Raw genomic sequence first — 21,416 nt, 5'->3', positions numbered from 1 at the left:
ATTCTTTCTTTCAAAACCTTCATCACCCCCACAAGCAAAATCAGTCTTTCTCACAACCAAATAACCACAACCAACTCACATCAATCCCTACCTTCAACCAAAATCCCAACCTTAACCATAACACACCAAACCCTAAAACCTCTCGAAACCCTAGCACCCATCAACAACACGCATACCACCATTCAAGCACCTATAATCATACCACACCAAACCACCCTAAAACCTATCGACACCCTGCCAGTAACTTAAACAAAAAATTTATTCCCAAACCAGATGCCGAAAGACTTATCAATGTTGAAGAAGATAAGGTTATCACATCAACGCTTAAAAGAGCCTTAATAGGAGAGGTGGAGGATATGGATATCTTGGAATAAATACAGGAGCTCTGCAAAGAAGAAGGATTAAACAACTTTGTTATAAAGTATACAGGTGGAAAGGAGGTCATGTTTATTTTTGAATCCAAAGCAGCGATTGAAAACATCCTAGAGACAGAGAATCATAGCCTAAAGCGATGGGACACAAACCTTAGACGTTGGGAAAAGGGTATTCTTTCTCTGGGACGGCTTGCTTGGATAAGTATTTATGGAGTACCTGTTTTGTGTTGGAATGAGCCAAACTTCAGAAAGATAGCCAATTGGTGGGGAAAAATCATTGACACCAAGAATTGCAGTCTAAGTGAGAACAACCAAAATCTTGTAGCCTGCAAAGTTCTTATCAAGATCAGAACCCCTAATCCAATTCATGAAACGCTAAGGGTTTGTCTGGATAACAAAGCTATCGTCAATGTTAAAGCCACTGAAGAATTACGTGAGATAGTAAAATTAGAGTTGGGCGAAGAAGATGATGAAACAGATTGGGGATCGGATTATGAAAAAAATTCCGATGAGGAATCCATGCCGGAGTTGTTCAGTCCGGTGATGAAGAAAGGTGACAACCTGGAAGACCAATCGTCAAAGGTGACAACCTGGAAGACCAATCGTCTAAGTGCTTCGAAACAAGAGACAACTTCGAAGGCGATAATTGCAATGACAGAGAAAATGACGGCTACAAAACGGATGGGGAAAAGTTCAAGGCAACAATTAATGTCTCCTCACAGAATACGAAGAGTTCTGACAAAAAGGATGGGCGGCACAATTCTCCACAGGTAATCTCACCAAACCTTAATCATACCGAACCCATTTATCCTTTAAATCCAAATATACCAACCAGCCTTAATCATAATACTACTTCCAGCCCAATAGCCAAACCAATAAGCGCAACCATTAGCCCACCCAATGAACAACCCAACCAAAAACTAAACACCTCTCCTCAGAAGCCTATTAGCCCAAACTGCACCCCCCACAATCCTGCTAGCCCAATCAACTTACCTGACCAACTTCTAAATACAAATCCTCATACGCCTGTCAACCCAATAAGAATACTCAACCTTTTTCAGCCCAATAGTGAATCAAACAGCCCACAGATAAACTCGCCACCCTTCAATACCGAAAATCTTATTCCTGAAACCCAACCTTTCATCCAGTCCGATAAGCCCAATAACATTCTCAATCACGTGACCCAGACAACCAACAAACCTCAAGCCCAAGCTACCAACCACAACAGCTCACAAGCCCACCTCCATTAAAATGTTTTCGATGCCCAAAAGAACCACAATGACCAACCGATCAGCCATCCAAATATCCCAAAACCAAACACCTGAAAACCTATACCTATACCTAAACCTAACCGTAAAAAGCAAGCAAAAATCACAGAAATCAACCCCCAGAAACCAAGCAAATCAAGAACCTCTAGTGGTCATGTGCAGAATAACACAAGAAAATGGAATGGTGCCTCACTTATTATGTACTTTAAACACTTAGCATGAACTATTCCCAAATGCCAAGAACAGAAGTCAAAAACAGCTTATAGTAAAGAAAAGATGTGCTCTAAATCATGAAGCTCCTCTACTAGCATTGGATTAAAAGAATTTGGGACAGAATTAGGGGTAGAGCGGGATGAAAACCACCACTAAGCAACCAAATGTTTTCCATCATAAGTTTAGTTATTTATGAAGATCATGTCCCTCAATATTCGTGGTTTCGGTAGTAAGACAGGTAAGGCGATTAATAAATATAGTTGGTTCATAAGGCTGCATTTATCAGAAAACCCAGACATAGTGATCATTCAAGAGTCCAAATGCAATTTGGTTGATGAAAAATGGGTTGAAAACATATGGGGTTCGCCAAAGTTCAACTTTATTCAAAAACTAAAATTCGAAAAGTTAGGAGGGATGATTACAATATGGGACCGAGCATTTTTTCGGTCAGTGAAGCGGTGGAAAAAAATCATGTGTTAGCCTTCAAAGGTAAGTGGGTTGGAAAAGATAAAGAAACGATTATAGTAAACGTGTACGGTCCACACAAAGAAGAAGAAAAAAATAGAATGTGGGAGTGTCTTGTTAATCTAATGACATACCCAAACGTTGATTGGGTGCTCGGAGGAGATTTCAATGAGGTAAGATATCAAAGTGAAAGGCTTAATACCGAGTTCAACGAGAGATGGGCAAAATACTTCAACACGTTCATTGAAAACAATCGCCTAGTAGATATCCCATTACTAGGAAAAAGATTCACAAGAATCAGCGACAATGGAAAGAAATTTAGTAAAATAGATCGCTTCCTAGTTACGGATCAATTCCTAGAATTGTGGGGTGATGTCTCGGCATTGGCTCTGGACAGGCACACGTCGGATCACTGCCCAATAGTACTTAGGGATAAAAACATGGATTTCGGCCCAAAACCTTTTAAGCTTTTTGATATATGGCTGGAATCAGTGGAAGTTGAAAATATCATAACGGATGCTTGGAGAAAAGAAGTTGTTGGTTCTAGATGCGATTGCAATTTTAGAGACAAACTCAAGAAAAGAAGAGCTAAAAGTGTGGAGTAGACATAAATATGGAATCCTGGACAAGGAAATTGAAGATCTCCAAATAGATGTAACAGTGTTAGAAGAAAAAGCGAAATTGAATGTTTTATCTGACCTAGAACGAGAGGCATCGTTGGATAGGCGGGTCAGATGGTTAAAAAAGCAAAAAGACGAAAGCGACATGTTAAGACAAAAGGCCAAATTAAAATGGGCAGCAGACAGAGACAAGAATACGGCTTATTTTCATGCTTCAATTCGCCGAAGCTATAATAAAACGTCCATCAGAGGACTCAACATCAATGGTATATGGGATGAGAAGCCGAGTTCGATCAAAAGAGAAGTCTTTAAATACTACAGTAAGCTATTTATGGCTAAACATTCCTTCAAGCCAAATTATGATTCGATAAACACGCTTCATTTCAATAAGATCACAGAACATGAGTCGAATGCACTTGAAGCCCCATTTTCTGAAAAAGAAATATGGGATGCGATAAGCAATTGTGAACCATCTAAGGCGCCGGGTCTGATGGTTTTAACCTAAGTTTCTACAAGAAGTTCTTTTGGCTCGTGAAAGATGATTTGAAAAAGGTGATATATTGGTTTTGGTCTCGGGAAACAATCTCAAAAGGTTGTAACGCAAGTTTCCTAACAATAATCCCAAAGAAAGATGACCCTTTAAATCTTGGAGTTTATCGGCCTATTAACCTCATTGGAAGCTACTACAAAGTCATTACCAAAATGCTTTCAAACCGGCTACAAAAGATTATTCATAAAATAATTGGTGGAGAACAAAACGCGTTCATCAAAGGGAGATTCATACTGGATGGGGTCCTTGTCGCAAACGAAATGATAGATGAAATGAAGAGAAAGAAGCAAAAATGCCTCATCTTCAAAGCCGATTTTGAAAAGGCGTTCGATAGTATTAATTGAGAATTTCTATTTAAGGTCACGGAAATAATGCATTTTGGAAAGAAATGGATAAATTGGATTAGAGCATGTCTATCATCTGCCTCAATCTCGGTGTTGGTTAACGAATCCCCAACCGAAGAATTTGCACTCGATAGAGGTATGTCAAGGAGACCCAATATCCCCTTACCTTTTTATTATTGTAGCAGAGGGTCTAAGTGCACTAATAAAGAGTGCAATCGATACAAGCCTCTTCAAAGGAATAGAAGTTGGAAAAGATAAAGTTCTTGTCTCCCATTTGCAATACGCTGATGACACTATCCTTTTCGGGGAATGGAGTAAAAGAAACTTCAAAAATATCTTCAAGATACTTGAATGCTTCGAAATCTTCTCGGGTCTAAAAGTTAAATTGCATTTATGGTGTTGGTGTTCAATTTCGGGTTGTAGAGGAAATGGCTAGTGATTCGGGTGTCGGGTTGGCAATCTTCCTTTTTCATATCTTGGATTGCTAATAGGTAAAAAATGAAGAACATTCGGGATTGGGAAACTTTCATAGAAAAGTTTCATTCGAGATTGGCAAATTGGAAAACAAAAATGTTGTCATTTGGTGGCCGCCTCACCTTAATCAAATCGGTACTTAGTAGTCTTCCCTTGTACGCCTTCTCCCTATTCCGTGCTCCATCGTGTGTTATCGACTTGCTCGAAGGTTTGCGTCGTAAATTCTTTTGGGGCGGGTCGGGGGATAACACAAAAATTACTTGTGTTAAATGGGAAAATATGTTAACTTCATATGAGGGCGGAGGGCTAAATATTAGTTCACTCAAAGCCAAAAGTTTGGCTTTATTAGGGAAATGGTGGTGGCGTTTTCATATAGAAAAGAAGTCTTTTTGGGTAAATATTATTACGAGTCTTTATGGGCGGAAAGGTGGGTTGGGAAACCATAATCCTAATGGACTCTCGAGTATGGACATTGTATGGAAAAACATATGCAAAATCGGATATCATATTGATGCTTTAGATATTCCTTTCACTAAGTCTTTTACGAAGGTTGTTTGCAAAGGAGATGATACTCTTTTTTGGTTAGACAAATGGATAGATGATCAACCGTTAGAAAAGAAGTTTAAAAGACTCTTCATGCTAGAAAAGGAAAAAGATGTGCTCGTCATGGACAGAGTTACAAGAGATGCGGTCAATATAAACATGTCATGTAATTGGTCAAGACTACCCATAGGAAGAACACTCAGTGAGCTTAACAATCTGCAGGATTTAATCGATTCCTATTCTTTTAGTGATGGAGACATGGATACGTGGAAATGGAACTTACATCCAAATGGGAAATTTAGTCCAAAAGCATTGTCCAGTATCATTGATGACAAACTGCTTCAGGAATTCTCTTCGACCCAAGAAACTGTTCGGTTACATTTTTTGCCTCAAAAGCTCGGAATCTTTATTTGGCGGGTCAAACAAAATCGGATACCGGTTCGAACGGAACTTGATAAATGGGGTGTTGATCTGGATTCGATAAGATGTCCTGTATGCGACAACAATGTTGAAACAGTCGAGCATGTTTTTCTACATTGCTCTTTCGCAGAGGAAGTTTGGCTAAGAGTATATAGATGGTGGAATTTAAGTAGACCTTTGTATGCTAATTTTGGCCAAATGTTCAAGGGGATATATGATATGTCGAACCCGGATCTATCTTTTAAGCTATGGCAAGCAATTGAGTGGGTGTGTGGGTATTTCATATGGCGAAACCGAAACATCACTTTGTTCCAAAAAAAGAAAGGGAACAACCTAATGGCTCTTCATGAGATTCAATTAAAGTCGTTCGAATGGATTTCAAGAAGATCACAAAAGATCTCGATTGATTGGGGTCAATGGCTCTTAAACCCAATCACTTTCGATGATAAAGGCTAATTGCTCTCGGATACATAGGTTTTTTCCATATTGAGTTTTTAAAGAATCATTGTAAAAATTGTAATATTTTTGTTTCAAAGCATGATCTCCAGAGGCGAAGCCAGGATTCACAGATAGAGGATGCATTTCACAAAAATTAAATATCAACATAAAATTTTCATGTATACATGCTAAGTTCGTAACTATGATATATGTTAATCATATTTAAGGGATGCTTGTGTTTATTATCTAGGAATATTGGCAACTAATATACAATTTTTTAACACATTATAATTCGCTTATTTGAAGAGTTGGATAATGCAAAGCATCCACATGCATCCCCATGTCTCTGCCTCTAATGATCTCGTATGCTGTAGTGTAGTTTCCTAGCTCTTAGCATGCGTTTGCATGCCTCTCTTGTATTGTTCTTTGATTTAGTCTAATAAAATGCTTCTGCCTTTCTAAAAAAAGAAAATAAATAAATAAAAAATAGTACTACGTACATCTTAATTTTAAAATTGTTTGTTCTTAAAAGTAAAAGAATATCTTAAAGCTAGAAACAAAATCTCTTTTCGACAAACAATCAGTTTTACAAATAGCTTGTGAAAACTCTGAGACAAGATTAATAGTGGTACGCATAACATCAATTAAAGAGTTGCACATGAAATATATAGTAAAGGTATTAATATATGATGTGCCTACATAAATTTTTGGCATAAGTCAATAGGCAGACAACACATTTTCACTTGAGTTCAACCAAATCATGCAAATATGTAACGATCTCTTTCATGGAATGATTATTATATTTATATTTATATATACTATGAAAAGATATGATATTAATGGTGCCTACCTAATGAAAAAATGGCTAGCTTTTTTATACTAATGATATAATGATATGTCTACAACCACCGAACTAACCGAACTATTTGTTGAGTGGTAAAAAATCTCAGTTGGTTATAGGTTTTATCTTTGAAAAACAAATGTGCAGGTTCAAATCCCGAGGGGGGAGTTTTCTCCAAGTTTGTGCCTCTGGTATCCTTCACTCTGTGCGGGCCAAACAGTTAACCCAAAGCATTCTGGATACGCTTTGCGCGTTGAATGCGAGGAGTTTCTTCCTACATGTGTTTGGGTAGAAAATGAGAGGATTTGATGCCAAAATTATCGTTCTAAAAAAAATGATGTCTACAAATATTTACTAGATAAGATATTAATGGTGCCTACCTAATGGAAAAATGACTAGCTATCTTTTTTATACTAAGAGCTCTCGGAGTAATGGAAAAAAAAATTGAAGTTTCCGAATGGGAATGACGTAAAACCTTCGTTGAACCACAGCTGACCAAAGTTCCCGATGTCCTATGCTCGACGTCCTTGACTCGACGTCCATATTCACACGCTGGTTCCGTGTTTCATAATAATAATAATAATAATAATAATAAGATATCCAACAATTTCCTTGAAATTGAATGGACCAATCAGAGTGCGGCAATCACATGTGATTGAAAAAAAAAATTCTTCAAAAAAAAACAAAAATTTCGATTTTTTTTTCAATTACATGTGATTGGATTTGACATTCAGAATCACATGTGATTTACTGCATGTCAAATCCAATGACATGTGATTGAAAAAAAACAATTTGAATTTTTATTTTTTCAATCATATGTAATTATCGCGCCACATGTCGCACTCTTATTGGTTCCTTGGACCTCAACTTAAAAGTTGAATTCATTTGAATATTCTTCTAATATAATAATAATAAATAATAAATAATAAATAATAATAATATCAATAATAATGATTAATTAATAATGAATTCTTTATTATTTATTTAATTAACTTAAATATTTTACTTATTTAGTAATTGAAAATGTTATTTTTTTTTATTCAGAGACAACACGAAAGGTGTAGTCGATTAAATGCGGACGTCAGAGTATTTGAATCGTCAAAAATGAAGTTCGTATGAACATGATACCTTTAAAATAGTGAAACTGCTAAATAAATTATCGTATACGCACGGACATTTAACTCGTGAATTAAACGCACCGAACGATTGAATTTTTAAAATTTATGAGATATAGAAATATGTAAAAGACTCATTTTAACACCCCAGATTTTTTTAATACACAGCGGAAGTTATATACATATGATAGTGCTCTAAATGAACATATATTTAGTATCAATATCCTTCCAATATGTAAAGCTTTTAGTTGCAATTGTTCTATTTTTATGTAATATTCGTTTAAATAAATAAGTGCGAAGACAAAAGAAGAAAACGACGATTTGAAGACGCAAATGACCAAAAAACTCAAATGTACAAGATATAATTCAAGTGGTTCAATTTATTGATGAGAAGCGTCCAAAAATGATAAGAGTACAAGCCGCAAAACGCAAAGTACAAGATATTAAATAGTACGCAAGGACGTTCGAAAATCTGGAACCGGGACATGAACCAACTTTCAACGCGTGACGCAACGGAGCTAAAATGACAAGTCAACTATGCACATGAATATAATATAATATATAAATAATTCTTAAAATTATATATATATTATATTATATAATAAAACGTCGGCAAAACTAGAAAACAAAAGTAGGTGGCCTGATCCAGCTGGCCATGCGATCGCATGGCCAGGAAGACCATTTTTCATGCGATCGCATGAAGCCAGAAAACTGGACAGGTCCTATAAATTCAGCATTTTTCGTCGAGTAAAACATACCTTTTTTTTCTTCTTCCTCTGTAATCATAATTATATTTTTAATTATAATTATAATTTTAAATTAAGTTTAATAATAATTGGGTTATTGTAAGGAATGTTTTAAGATTTTGTAAGTCGAAACTCTGTCCGTGTAATGCTACGCGATTAATCACCACTGTAAGCTATGTTCTTCCTTTTTAAATTAATGTCTCGTAACTAAGTTATTATTATGCTTATTTGAGCCAAAGTAATCGTGATGTTAGACTAAATATTAAGACGGGGTTATTAGATTTTGTAACATAATTAAGGTTCGGACAAAAAATCGACACTTGTAGACATTGGACTATGACTATTAATAAATAGGGGGTATTGTCTAATTGAGCGACAACTCATTGGAACCTGTCGAACCTATTTTCAAATTAGTTAATCTAATAATTATTAAAATGATTATGCATGTCCTATATAGTGATGTTTATACGACATCTTTAACGACCATTTAATTAATTATTCGGGTTGGGTAATCGATTATTCATTCTGATCAAGTGGGTAAATTAATATTCATATCTAATTAAAACAGGGGTGGATTACATACAAGTATAATTGGTGTAATTGTTAACAAAGTAATAAAACCTTAGATTACACGCAGTCGATAACCTGGTGTAATTATTAAACAAAGTATTAAAACTTTGTTACATTTCGAATCCTTAATTAGTTGGAATATTTGACTTAGGGAATAAAGTTAATTTGACGAGAATTTTATAATTATGACCGATGGACTATTATGGACAAAAACCAAATAGGTATCAAATAATCCAGGACAAAGGACAATTAACCCGGGTAATAAATTAAAATCAACACTTCAAACATTATGATTACGGAAGTTTAAATAAGCATAATACTTTTATTTCATATTTTATCGTACCTTTATTTACTGTCATTTTAATTACTGCAATTTACTTTATCGCAATTTAAATTATATCATTTTTATTATCGTCATTTATCTTTACGCTTACAATATAAAATCGACAAACCGGTCATTAAACGGTAAAAACCCCCTTTTATAATAATACTACTTATATATATATATATATATATATATATATATATATATATATATATATATATATATATATATATACAAATATAGTTGTAAAAAAATATAGCGTTAAACTCAGCTAGCTCCCTGTGGAACGAACCAGACTTACTAAAAATTACACTACTCTACGATTAGGTACACAGCCTATAAGTGTTGTAGCAAGGTTTAGGTATATCCCAATCTAAATAAATAAATAAAACTTGTGTAATTTGTATCATATTTTGTAGTAAAAATATAGTATATTTCATATACGCTGCTGCACACATCAAGTTTTTGGCGCCGCTGCCGGCGACTCGGCGAAACTTTATATTTTTACGCTATATTTTAGTAAAACTATATTTTTGTAAAAATATATTATTTCTTATTTCATAAAAATATTTTGTATTTATAATAAGTGTTAAAAATAATAAAAAGAAAAAAAATATATAAAAATATAAATATTTTTAAGATTTCGTTTAAAATATATAAAATTAAAAAGTATTTTTATTTTATTTTTAGTTTTTTTTAAATATAAGTTTGTTTTTATTATTTTGTAAAAAATTAAAATCTGAATATATATATATATATATATATATATATATATATATATATATATATATATATATATATATATATATATATATATATATATATAATTAAAACGAACTGGGCCGAACACTGTAGCAGCCCAACTTATGGCCTGGATCCACAGTCCATGCGACAGCATGGCCTCATAATAGAAGACTCATGCGATCGCATGAGCCTGTCTGACAGGTCTGATCCCAGAGCTGGTACGGTTTAGGGTTTAAATTATTTATTATTATTATTATTAACCTAATTAGGGTTAATTATTTTATTAATTAGTTTTAGTTTTATTTAATTTGTATTTTTAAGTTATAATTAGTTTTATTAAATATATAAACTTAACTTTTATAAAATAATAATATAAAAAATATTTTTATAAAAATAAGTAATATTATCATTTTTATTTCTTTTTATAAATTGTATATTTTAATCATTTAATTCGTAATTTGTATATTTTTCATTCGTAATTAGTTTTAAGATTAGTATTTTGCCGTAGTTAATTTTTATTTCTAGATTTTAAGACTTTGCCGTAAAATCCCTGGAGTGCTTTTTCTTTAGATTAAGATTTAGGCGCTTTAGAATTTTGCGACGCCGTTTATATATTTTAGTGCCTTTTAAGTTATTGCCGTTTTGGATATAGATTTCCTTTTAAGCTTTAATACTTTTAGGCGCAACTTTTTAGATTTAGTTTTTAAACTCTTAAGTTTCGACGTTTTTCTTTCTTATTTTTATTTTTCGACCTTTTATTTTTTGACGTTTTTCGATGCGCTCTTTTTCTTTCTTATTTCTCGACGCTCTAGTTTTTAGGACATAGAATTTTCTATTTCTTCTCTAAAATTTCAAAACAAAAAATTATTTTAAGCGGTTAAATTGATAGACATCCAAAATTTTCTGGTTCGTAGTAATAGTTGGATTTGTTAGTGGCGAGTTGTGGGCTTCCGATTTAAAGGGTCCTGGCCCGCTCTAGTTTTTAGGACATAGAATTTTCTATTTCTTCTCTAAAATTTCAAAAAAAAATTATTTTAAGCGGTTAAATTATATAATGTGAATGTAATGAATTGTGAAATGTGAGTTTTTGGTTTGAAAAATGAATGATGAATACGGGTTTTAGAAATAGAAAAATGGATCAAAAAAAAAAAATAAATCTAAAAATAAATAAACGATAATATTACCGTTTGAAACGCTCAAAATGTGTGGACCAAACACAACTCGACACCTGGCCTGAAACACATTTTTTTCCTCAGAATTGTCACCGACACCCGTGGTGTGTCTGCCCTAACGTTGCGTTAACAGTGTCAGGGGCTTCAAAATTTGCCAAGTGGTTTGACGGATGAGATTTGACGCAACGTTAGGTTTGGTCTTATGTGTACTTGAAATTTTACCTGTACTTTTAGAAATACCAATATGTCAACTTCTACCCTTTTCGGTAAACTTATAACATATTTTATCATCCAGTAAATTTAAGTAAGACATGTATTGATATATCTATTACAATATATCATTAAAAATCATTGATTTACTGTTCACACCCATATAATATTACATAAAGGGTATTTTAGTCTTTAAACACTCTAGGTTTTTCTTGATCAGCTTTTCAGATGCTTCCTTTTCTCCCTCTTTAAACCACCTTTATTCCTTTTATCATTCTTCTCTAAAACCACCTTTCCTATTACCACGGCTCTGCCACCACCACCGCCACAGCCGCCATAGCTACGACCACCATCGCCGTCGTTTATTTTCAAAACATATCCGCTATTAACATATAAGATGTTTAACGAGTCTGATTATCCGTGTCGTCGTTATCAGCTGGGTTGGAACAGATTACTATAATTCGTCTGATACGACATATTAGTTAAAATTTTTGAAAATTAGATCATATACACTTTTTCCATATTTTTGTTACATTTCACATTTCTTTAAAAATGCTTGAATTCACTGTAACTGTATGTTCGAACAAAAAATTGTTCCAACTCAGGCTAACATGTACGAACTCAAAAACTGATGGGCTCGAACAGATATGTGTTTATATCCCAAAATTTACACTGAGTTCGAGTGTGTTCGAACAGATTTGTGTTCTAATTCCTGTTCGAACTTTGAACGATCATATAATTTGTTTCATAACTTTGATTTACTCACCGTCTTTTTAAATTGTGCGTGTTTTTTCAAGATCTATCTGTTTACCATTCATTCGAACAATGTTTTTGTTCGAAGTCAGTATACAATGTTCGAAGTCAAGTTTTTAAAATATAAATCGACCTCATATTGCGATTTACATTTTTATGTAACCAAATTTATAGGTCTTCGGGGGATTGTGGTGACGTGAATGTTTCATTTTCATACCACAAGTCTTAATTGACATTATGGACGTGCTTGTAACTTCGTACTTCCGAAGTTATGCATACGGGTCAAAATACACTCTTATGACCCAAATGAGTCGTAATTTTCACTTTAACGCAAAAGAAGTCCAAAACTCATTTTCAAGGCGTCAACACTTGCAAATACAGTTAACTTAACATCGTGAACGTATCAAAATAAACAAATACCCTATTTGGCATCATATGACCCAAACGATTCGCGGGTCTAAACGTGCATTAAGGACATTAACAACCTAAAGTCAAAGTGTCAGATTACAATAGTGGTTATGAATTGTTATAATAAACTCCCAGTCCTACATCACTTTACGTCTTCTTATGTTTTCTTGTATCATCTAATAAAGTATTTATTCATTTTTAAGAATACATAATCAAATATAGCCTCATCAATTTTCTTCATTGTTATGATAAACTTAGAATTGTGGTCAAAAACTAACCAGCCGTCTGAAAGTTTTCAGTGACTGAATTTTCACTAGCATCGCGCCACCGCTCCACGAATACTCTTTCTTCATTCGGTGCCCAATGCATTACTTGGAGTTTATGGGCATTCACTTGTATCACTCACTTTTATCTTTTATTATTAATTTTTTTTTTGTTTTTTGTTTTTATTTCTCAAGTTCGTTTTGGGTTTCATGTACGGATTCAACTTCGGGTTGGCTTCGTGGAGTTGGTTGTTGTGAGAAATATAACAACTGTTGATGTGGGTTAAATGGAAATGATTGCTAGTTATATTGGTTAAATGGTAAATGTTATAGGTTAAATGATAGTCGTTGTTGTGGTACGAATTATCAGGGTTGTAAAAGTCGCGAGTCGGGGACGTATCGGTCGTGACTTAAAAAGGACGCGTCGTCCGAGTCGGGGACGCGTCGGTGACGCATCGGTCGTTGACCAACGTTGACTTTATTTATAATTTCTTGAATATATATTTATATATGTATAAAATAGTTGATTATGTACCATAAATTTCTTAAATAAGAACTTGAATCTAAATACAATCAAACTTTAAACTCAATTAATGTTAGACAAAATTACATGGGGGGGTCCTGTGGTATGTTCAAAATAACAAGCGGGGTCCAAAATAATTTTTTCACCTTGGGGGGTCATTGTGGTATGCACTTGTTTCATGGGGGGTCCATTTGCCTAACGTCCGTCAATTCCTTACGTTAAACTCTGTCATGTGCAGTGCACATGAGGGTAAAATGGTCATGCTGAGAAAAATCACATTAAATGCATCCCTGGCCCACTCCATCTCATTTCTTTTAGACCCTATCTCGATCTTTTTACTTCCCCAATCTGAAACCCTAATTTTTTTCTTTCATCTCCCTTCTCAATTATCCTTCGTCCTTTTTTCCTATTTTCTCGCCGGAATTGATTGCCGTTTTCTCATCGGAGTTGATCTTGCTGGAGGCTCTCGTGTGAAGCGACCCATCCTAATCCATAAGGACGAATACAATAACATATGATTACATTGCGAGGTAATTGACCTCTAAATGATACATTTTACAAACATTGCATTCGTTTTTAAAAAGACAACATTTCATTACATCGAAAGTTGACAGGGACGCATACCATTTCATAATATATCAAACTATCAATGACTTAATAATAATCTTGTTGAACTCAATGACTTGAATGCAACGTCTTTTGAAATATGTCATGAATGACTCCAAGTAATATCTCTAAAATGAGCAAATGCACAGCGGAAGATTTCTTTAATACCTGAGAATAAACATGCTTTAAAATGTCAACCAAAAGGTTGGTGAGTTCATTAGTTTAACATAATCGATCATTTCCATAATTTTAATAGACCACAAGATTTTCATTTCCATTTCTCATAAACATCATCTCATATCAGGCATTTCGCAAAAACTACATAGAGATAAAAATCATTCATATGGTGAACACCTGGTAATCGACATTAACAAAACGCGTCTAGAATATACCCATCATTCCGGGACTCTCATCGAACATGATAAAATCGAAGTACTAAAGCATCTGTAACCCAGATGGGGTTTGTTAGGCCCAATAGATCTATCTTTAGGATTCGCGTCAATTAGGGTTTCTGTTCCCTAATTCTTAGATTACCAGACTAAAAAGGGTGATATTCGATTCGATAATCCAACCATAGAATGTAGTTTCGATTACTTGTGTCTATTTCGTAAAACATTTATAAAAGCAACGCATGTATTCTCAGTCCCAAAAATATATATTGCAAAAGCATTTAAAAAGGGAGCAAATGAAACTCACAATACTGTATTTCGTAGCAATTATGCATATGATGGCACTGAACAAGTGCAGGGTTGGCCTCGGATTCACGAACCTATATTAAGTAAATATATATTTATATAATGGTCAATATCTGTCAAACAATTTAGGTCAAGTTATAGTGTATCACAATCCTAATGCTCGAGATCGATATGCAAAAGTCAACAAAAGTCAGTTTGACCCAAAATAACTTTCAAAAACTATACATGTTTATTATATAACTTAAATATAGTCGTTTATATATATATATATATATATATATATATATATATATATATATATATATATATATATATATATATATATATATATATATATATATATATTTATCAGATTTTATTATAGTAAATAATACAAACCATTTATTAATAAATAAAAATTTATATTAAAGTTTATATATGATAAAAATATATTTTTTATATATCTCAAGTAATAAAATTTATAAAGTTCATTTAATATTATAAAAATATAGTGGTATGTTTTATTAATGTAATTCTATTACGTGTGGTAAAAATATCTTTGTATTATGTAAAATACTATTGATAATAATAATAATGAGTAAAAGTTGTATTATTTTGTAATAATAATAATGACAATAATAATAACAATAATGTTATTAAAAGTATTTTAATATAAATAATAATGGTAATAATAATTATGACATTAATAATACTAATAAAATTGGTAGTAACGATAATTTTAAATAATAATAATAATTTTAATAGAATGATAGTTTTAATAACAATGATAAATTTTAAATGATAATTGATAGTATCGACACTTTAATATTAGTAAAAAAAATATAATTTATCTTAATAATAATATTTACTATATATAATAATTATCATAATAAGAATAGTAATAATAATATTTTATAAAAATAATTCTATCAAAAATGATAATCCTTAATAATAATAATCCTAATATGATAATAATGATAATATTTTATAATAAAAATGATATTTTTATTATAAATGATAATATTAATAAAAGTGCTAATTTTAATATTAATGCTACTTTTAATAATAACAATAATCATAAAAATAATAAAATAATAGTTTTTATAAAATGTTAATTTTTAATAATAACGATAATATCAGTCATAAAATCAATGTTAATAATTAATATTAATAATAACCTTTAGTGATAATAATGATAGTATTAATAATAACAATAACAATTTTTAATGATAATACTTATATTGATAACGATAATGATAATGACAATAATAACTATTATATAATAATAGTAACGACGATAATAATAACGACGATAATAATAATATAATAATAATAATAATATTAGAATTAATAATAATTCAGTTGGCTATATTTTTTAATCCGTCCATCGAAATCACACGACTTCTAAATAAAAAGTTATTAATTTTTCGACAGCTTTCCAATGACATGCATATCATACCTTATATTAGTAATATATGTATTAAATTCGTGATTTAGTATACACTATATAACGAAGAAATTAAATATACAAGCATGCATAATCAAATATACTCGAGCATTAGTCAGGGATACACTATTAAATATACTCGTGGTCGGTAGAAGATCTCCAGAGATTCTTCAAGAATCATGGAGATGTAAATGATATTTATATGGTGAGAAGCATGTTGAAAAATGGCCTACGTTTTAGATTTGTTACATACGAAGGGATTACAAATTCGATAACTTTCGCTGAAAGATTATGTAATAAGCAAGTAGGAGATACATATATGAGATTCTACAAAGCAAGATCTGAGAAGACAAATGATGAGTCGCAAAGGGAAAGAGACAATGTAAGAAACTTCCACTACAAACAAAATGATTTCCCAGATTTGTATGACAACACCAAACATTTCAAAGATTCTTTTAACGACGGTAGGAAATTCAACGAAGTAGTCTCTAACTCACGGAACAAAAACCATTCTTTCTTTCAAAACCTTCATCACCCCCACAAGCAAAATCAGTCTTTCTCACAACCAAATAACCACAACCAACTCACATCAATCCCTACCTTCAACCAAAATCCCAACCTTAACCATAACACACCAAACCCTAAAAGCTCTCGAAACCCTAGCATCCATCAACAACACGCATACCACCATTCAAGCACCTATAATCATACCACACCAAACCACCCTAAAACCTATCGACACCCTACCAGTAACTTAAACAAAAAATTTATTCCCAAACTAGATGCCGAAAGACTTATCAATGTTGAAGAAGATAAGGTTATCACATCAACGCTTAAAAGAGCCTTAATAGGAGAGGTGGAGGATATGGATATCTTGGAATAAATACAGGAGCTCTGCAAAGAAGAAGGATTAAACAACTTTGTTATAAAGTATACAGGTGGAAAGGAGGTCAAGTTTATTTTTGAATCCGAAGCAGCGGTTGAAAACATCCTAGAGACAGAGAATCATAGCCTAAAGCGATGGGACACAAACCTTAGACGTTGGGAAAAGGGTATTCTTTCTCTGGGACGGCTTGCTTGGATAAGTATTTATGGAGTACCTGTTTTGTGTTGGAATGAGCCAAACTTCAGAAAGATAGCCAATTGGTGGGGAAAAATCATTGACACCAAGAATTGCAGTCTAAGTGAGAACAACCAAAATCTTGTAGCCTGCAAAGTTCTTATAAAGATCAGAACCCCTAATCCAATTCATGAAACGCTAAGGGTTTGTCTGGATAACAAAGCTATCGTCAATGTTAAAGCCACTGAAGAATTACGTGAGATAGTAAAATTAGAGTTGGGCGAAGAAGATGATGAAACAGATTGGGGATCGGATTATGAAAAAAAATTCCGATGAGGAATCCATGCCGGAGTTGTTCAGTCCGGTGATGAAGAAAGGTGACAACCTGGAAGACCAATCGTCAAAGGTGACAACCTGGAAGACCAATCGTCTAAGTGCTTCGAAACAAGAGACAACTTCGAAGGCGATAATTGCAATGACAGAGAAAATGACGGCTACAAAACGGATGGGGAAAAGTTCAAGGCAACAATTAATGTCTCCTCACAGAATACGAAGAGTTCTGACAAAAAGGATGGGCGGCACAATTCTCCACAGGTAATCTCACCAAACCTTAATCATACCGAACCCATTTATCCTTTAAATCCAAATATACCAACCAGCCCTAATCATAATACTACTTCCAGCCCAATAGCCAAACCAATAAGCCCAACCATTAGCCCACCCAATGAACAACCCAACCAAAAACTAAACACCTCTCCTCAGAAGCCTATTAGCCCAAACTGCACCCCCCACAATCCTGCTAGCCCAATCAACTTACCTGACCAACTTCTAAATACAAATCCTCATACGCCTGTCAACCCAATAAGAATACTCAACCTTTTTCAGCCCAATAGTGAATCAAACAGCCCACAGATAAACTCGCCACCCTTCAATACCGAAAATCTTATTCCTGAAACCCAACCTTTCATCCAGTCCGATAAGCCCAATAACATTCCCAATCACGTGACCCAGACAACCAACAAACCTCAAGCCCAAGCTACCAACCACAGAAGCTCACAAGCCCACCTCCATTAAAATGTTTCCGATGCCCAAAAGAACCACAATGACCAACCAATCAGCCATCCAAATATCCCAAAACCAAACACCTGAAAACCTATACCTAAACCTAACCGTAAAAAGCAAGCAAAAATCACAGAAATCAACCCCCAGAAACCAAGCAAATCAAGAACCTCTAGTGGTCATGTGCAGAATAACACAAGAAAATGGAATGGTGCCTCACTTATTATGTACTTTAAACACTTAGCATGAACTATTCCCAAACGCCAAGAACAGAAGTCAAAAACAGCTTATAGTAAAGAAAAGATGTGCTCTAAATCATGAAGCTCCTCTACTAGCATTGGATTAAAAGAATTTGGGACAGAATTAGGGGTAGAGCGGGATGAAAACCACCACTAAGCAACCAAATGTTTTCCATCATAAGTTTAGTTATTTATGAAGATCATGTCCCTCAATATTCGTGGTTTCGGTAGTAAGACAGGTAAGGCGATTAATAAATATAGTTGGTTCATAAGGCTGCATTTATCAGAAAACCCAGACATAGTGATCATTCAAGAGTCCAAATGCAATTTGGTTGATGAAAAATGGGTTGAAAACATATGGGGTTCGCCAAAGTTCAACTTTATTCAAAAACCAAAATTCGAAAAGTTAGGAGGGATGATTACAATATGGGACCGAGCATTTTTTCGGTCAGTGAAGCGGTGGAAAAAAATCATGTGTTAGCCTTCAAAGGTAAGTGGGTTGGAAAAGATAAAGAAACGATTATAGTAAACGTGTACGGTCCACACAAAGAAGAAGAAAAAAATGGAATGTGGGAGTGTCTTGATAATCTAATGACATACCCAAACGTTGATTGGGTGCTCGGAGGAGATTTCAATGAGGTAAGATATCAAAGTGAAAGGCTTAATACCGAGTTCAACGAGAGATGGGCAAAATACTTCAACACGTTCATTGAAAACAATCGCCTAGTAGATATCCCATTACTAGGAAAAAGATTCACAAGAATCAGCGACAATGGAAAGAAATTTAGTAAAATAGATCGCTTCCTAGTTACGGATCAATTCCTAGAATTGTGGGGTGATGTCTCGGCATTGGCTCTGGACAGGCACACGTCGGATCACTGCCCAATAATACTTAGGGATAAAAACATGGATTTCGGCCCAAAACCTTTTAAGCTTTTTGATATATGGCTGGAATCAGTGGAAGTTGAAAATATCATAACGGATGCTTGGAGAAAAGAAGTTGTTGGTTCTAGATGCGATTGCAATTTTAGAGACAAACTCAAGAAAAGAAGAGCTAAAAGTGTGGAGTAGACATAAATATGGAATCCTGGACAAGGAAATTGAAGATCTCCAAATAGATGTAACAGTGTTAGAAGAAAAAGCGAAATTGAATGTTTTATCTGACCTAGAACGAGAGGCATCGTTGGATAGGCGGGTCAGATGGTTAAAAAAGCAAAAAGACGAAAGCGACATGTTAAGACAAAAGGCCAAATTAAAATGGGCAGCAGACAGAGACAAGAATACGGCTTATTTTCATGCTTCAATTCGCCGAAGCTATAATAAAACGTCCATCAGAGGACTCAACATCAATGGTATATGGGATGAGAAGCCGAGTTCGATCAAAAGAGAAGTCTTTAAATACTACAGTAAGCTATTTATGGCTAAACATTCCTTCAAGCCAAATTATGATTCGCTAAACACGCTTCATTTCAATAAGATCACAGAACATGAGTCGAATGCACTTGAAGCCCCTTTTTCCGAAAAAGAAATATGGGATGCGATAAGCAATTGTGAACCATCTAAGGCGCCGGGTCCGATGGTTTTAACCTAAGTTTCTACAAGAAGTTCTTTTGGCTCGTGAAAGATGATTTGAAAAAGGCGATATATTGGTTTTGGTCTCGGGAAACAATCTCAAAAGGTTGTAACGCAAGTTTCCTAACAATAATCCCAAAGAAAGATGACCCTTTAAATCTTGGAGTTTATCGGCCTATTAACCTCATTGGAAGCTACTACAAAGTCATTACCAAAATGCTTTCAAACCGGCTACAAAAGATTATTCATAAAATAATTGGTGGAGAACAAAACGTGTTCATCAAAGGGAGATTCATACTGGATGGGGTCCTTGTCGCAAACGAAATGAAGAGAAAGAAGCAAAAATGCCTCATCTTCAAAGCCGATTTTGAAAAGGCGTTCGATAGTATTAATTGAGAATTTCTATTTAAGGTCATGGAAATAATGCATTTTGGAAAGAAATGGATAAATTGGATTAGAGCATGTCTATCATCTGCCTCAATCTCGGTGTTGGTTAACGAATCCCCAACCGAAGAATTTGCACTCGATAGAGGTATATGTCAAGGAGACCCAATATCCCCTTACCTTTTTATTATTGTAGCAGAGGGTCTAAGTGCACTAATAAAGAGTGCAATCGATACAAGCCTCTTCAAAGGAATAGAAGTTGGAAAAGATAAAGTTCTTGTCTCCCATTTGCAATACGCTGATGACACTATCCTTTTCGGGGAATGGAGTAAAAGAAACTTCAAAAATATCTTCAAGATACTTGAATGCTTCGAAATCTTCTCGGGTCTAAAAGTTAAATTGCATTTATGGTGTTGGTGTTCAATTTCGGGTTGTAGAGGAAATGGCTAGTGATTCGGGTGTCGGGTTGGCAATCTTCCTTTTTCATATCTTGGATTGTTAATAGGTAAAAAAATGAAGAACATTCGGGATTGGGAAACTTTCATAGAAAAGTTTCATTCGAGATTGGCAAATTGGAAAACAAAAATGTTGTCATTTGGTGGCCGCCTCACCTTAATCAAATCGGTACTTAGTAGTCTTCCCTTGTACGCCTTCTCCCTATTCCGTGCTCCATCGTGTGTTATCGACTTGCTCGAAGGTTTGCGTCGTAAATTCTTTTGGGGCGGGTCGGGGGATAACACAAAAATTACTTGGGTTAAATGGGAAAATATGTTAACTTCATATGAGGGCGGGGGGCTAAATATTAGTTCACTCAAAGCCAAAAATTTGGCTTTATTAGGGAAATGGTGGTGGCGTTTTCATATAGAAAAGAAGTCTTTTTGGGTAAATATTATTACGAGTCTTTATGGGCGGAAAGGTGGGTTGGGAAACCATAATCCTAATGGACTCTCGAGTATGGACATTGTATGGAAAAACATATGCAAAATCGGATATCAT

General features: G+C 34.0%; 4 protein-coding genes across 4 annotated transcripts; all 4 read left to right on the top strand.

Annotated features, from left to right (window-relative positions):
• Positions 1-2,211: 2,211 nt before the first annotated feature.
• LOC139868080 (uncharacterized) lies at positions 2,212-3,445 on the top strand. Its single transcript, XM_071856417.1, has 2 exons — positions 2,212-2,856; positions 2,951-3,445. The coding sequence occupies exons 1-2, from the start codon at positions 2,212-2,214 to the stop codon at positions 3,443-3,445; spliced, it is 1,140 nt and encodes a 379-aa protein (XP_071712518.1).
• Positions 3,446-3,861: 416 nt separating this feature from the next.
• LOC139868079 (uncharacterized) lies at positions 3,862-4,322 on the top strand. Its single transcript, XM_071856416.1, has 3 exons — positions 3,862-3,970; positions 4,017-4,148; positions 4,258-4,322. The coding sequence occupies exons 1-3, from the start codon at positions 3,862-3,864 to the stop codon at positions 4,320-4,322; spliced, it is 306 nt and encodes a 101-aa protein (XP_071712517.1).
• A 14,499-nt stretch (positions 4,323-18,821) lies between these two features.
• On the top strand, positions 18,822-20,055 carry LOC139868077 (uncharacterized). Its single transcript, XM_071856415.1, has 2 exons — positions 18,822-19,466; positions 19,561-20,055. The coding sequence occupies exons 1-2, from the start codon at positions 18,822-18,824 to the stop codon at positions 20,053-20,055; spliced, it is 1,140 nt and encodes a 379-aa protein (XP_071712516.1).
• A 404-nt stretch (positions 20,056-20,459) lies between these two features.
• LOC139868076 (uncharacterized mitochondrial protein AtMg01250-like) lies at positions 20,460-20,922 on the top strand. The gene is made up of 2 exons (XM_071856414.1): positions 20,460-20,748; positions 20,858-20,922. The coding sequence occupies exons 1-2, from the start codon at positions 20,460-20,462 to the stop codon at positions 20,920-20,922; spliced, it is 354 nt and encodes a 117-aa protein (XP_071712515.1).
• Positions 20,923-21,416: the final 494 nt, after the last annotated feature.

The sequence above is a fragment of the Rutidosis leptorrhynchoides genome, chromosome 9 (genome assembly GCF_046630445.1).
Source record: "Rutidosis leptorrhynchoides isolate AG116_Rl617_1_P2 chromosome 9, CSIRO_AGI_Rlap_v1, whole genome shotgun sequence".
Taxonomy (NCBI): Eukaryota; Viridiplantae; Streptophyta; class Magnoliopsida; order Asterales; family Asteraceae; genus Rutidosis; species Rutidosis leptorrhynchoides.
The sequence above is the reverse complement of the archived record's forward strand: the minus strand, read 5'-3'. Positions and strand labels throughout refer to the sequence as shown.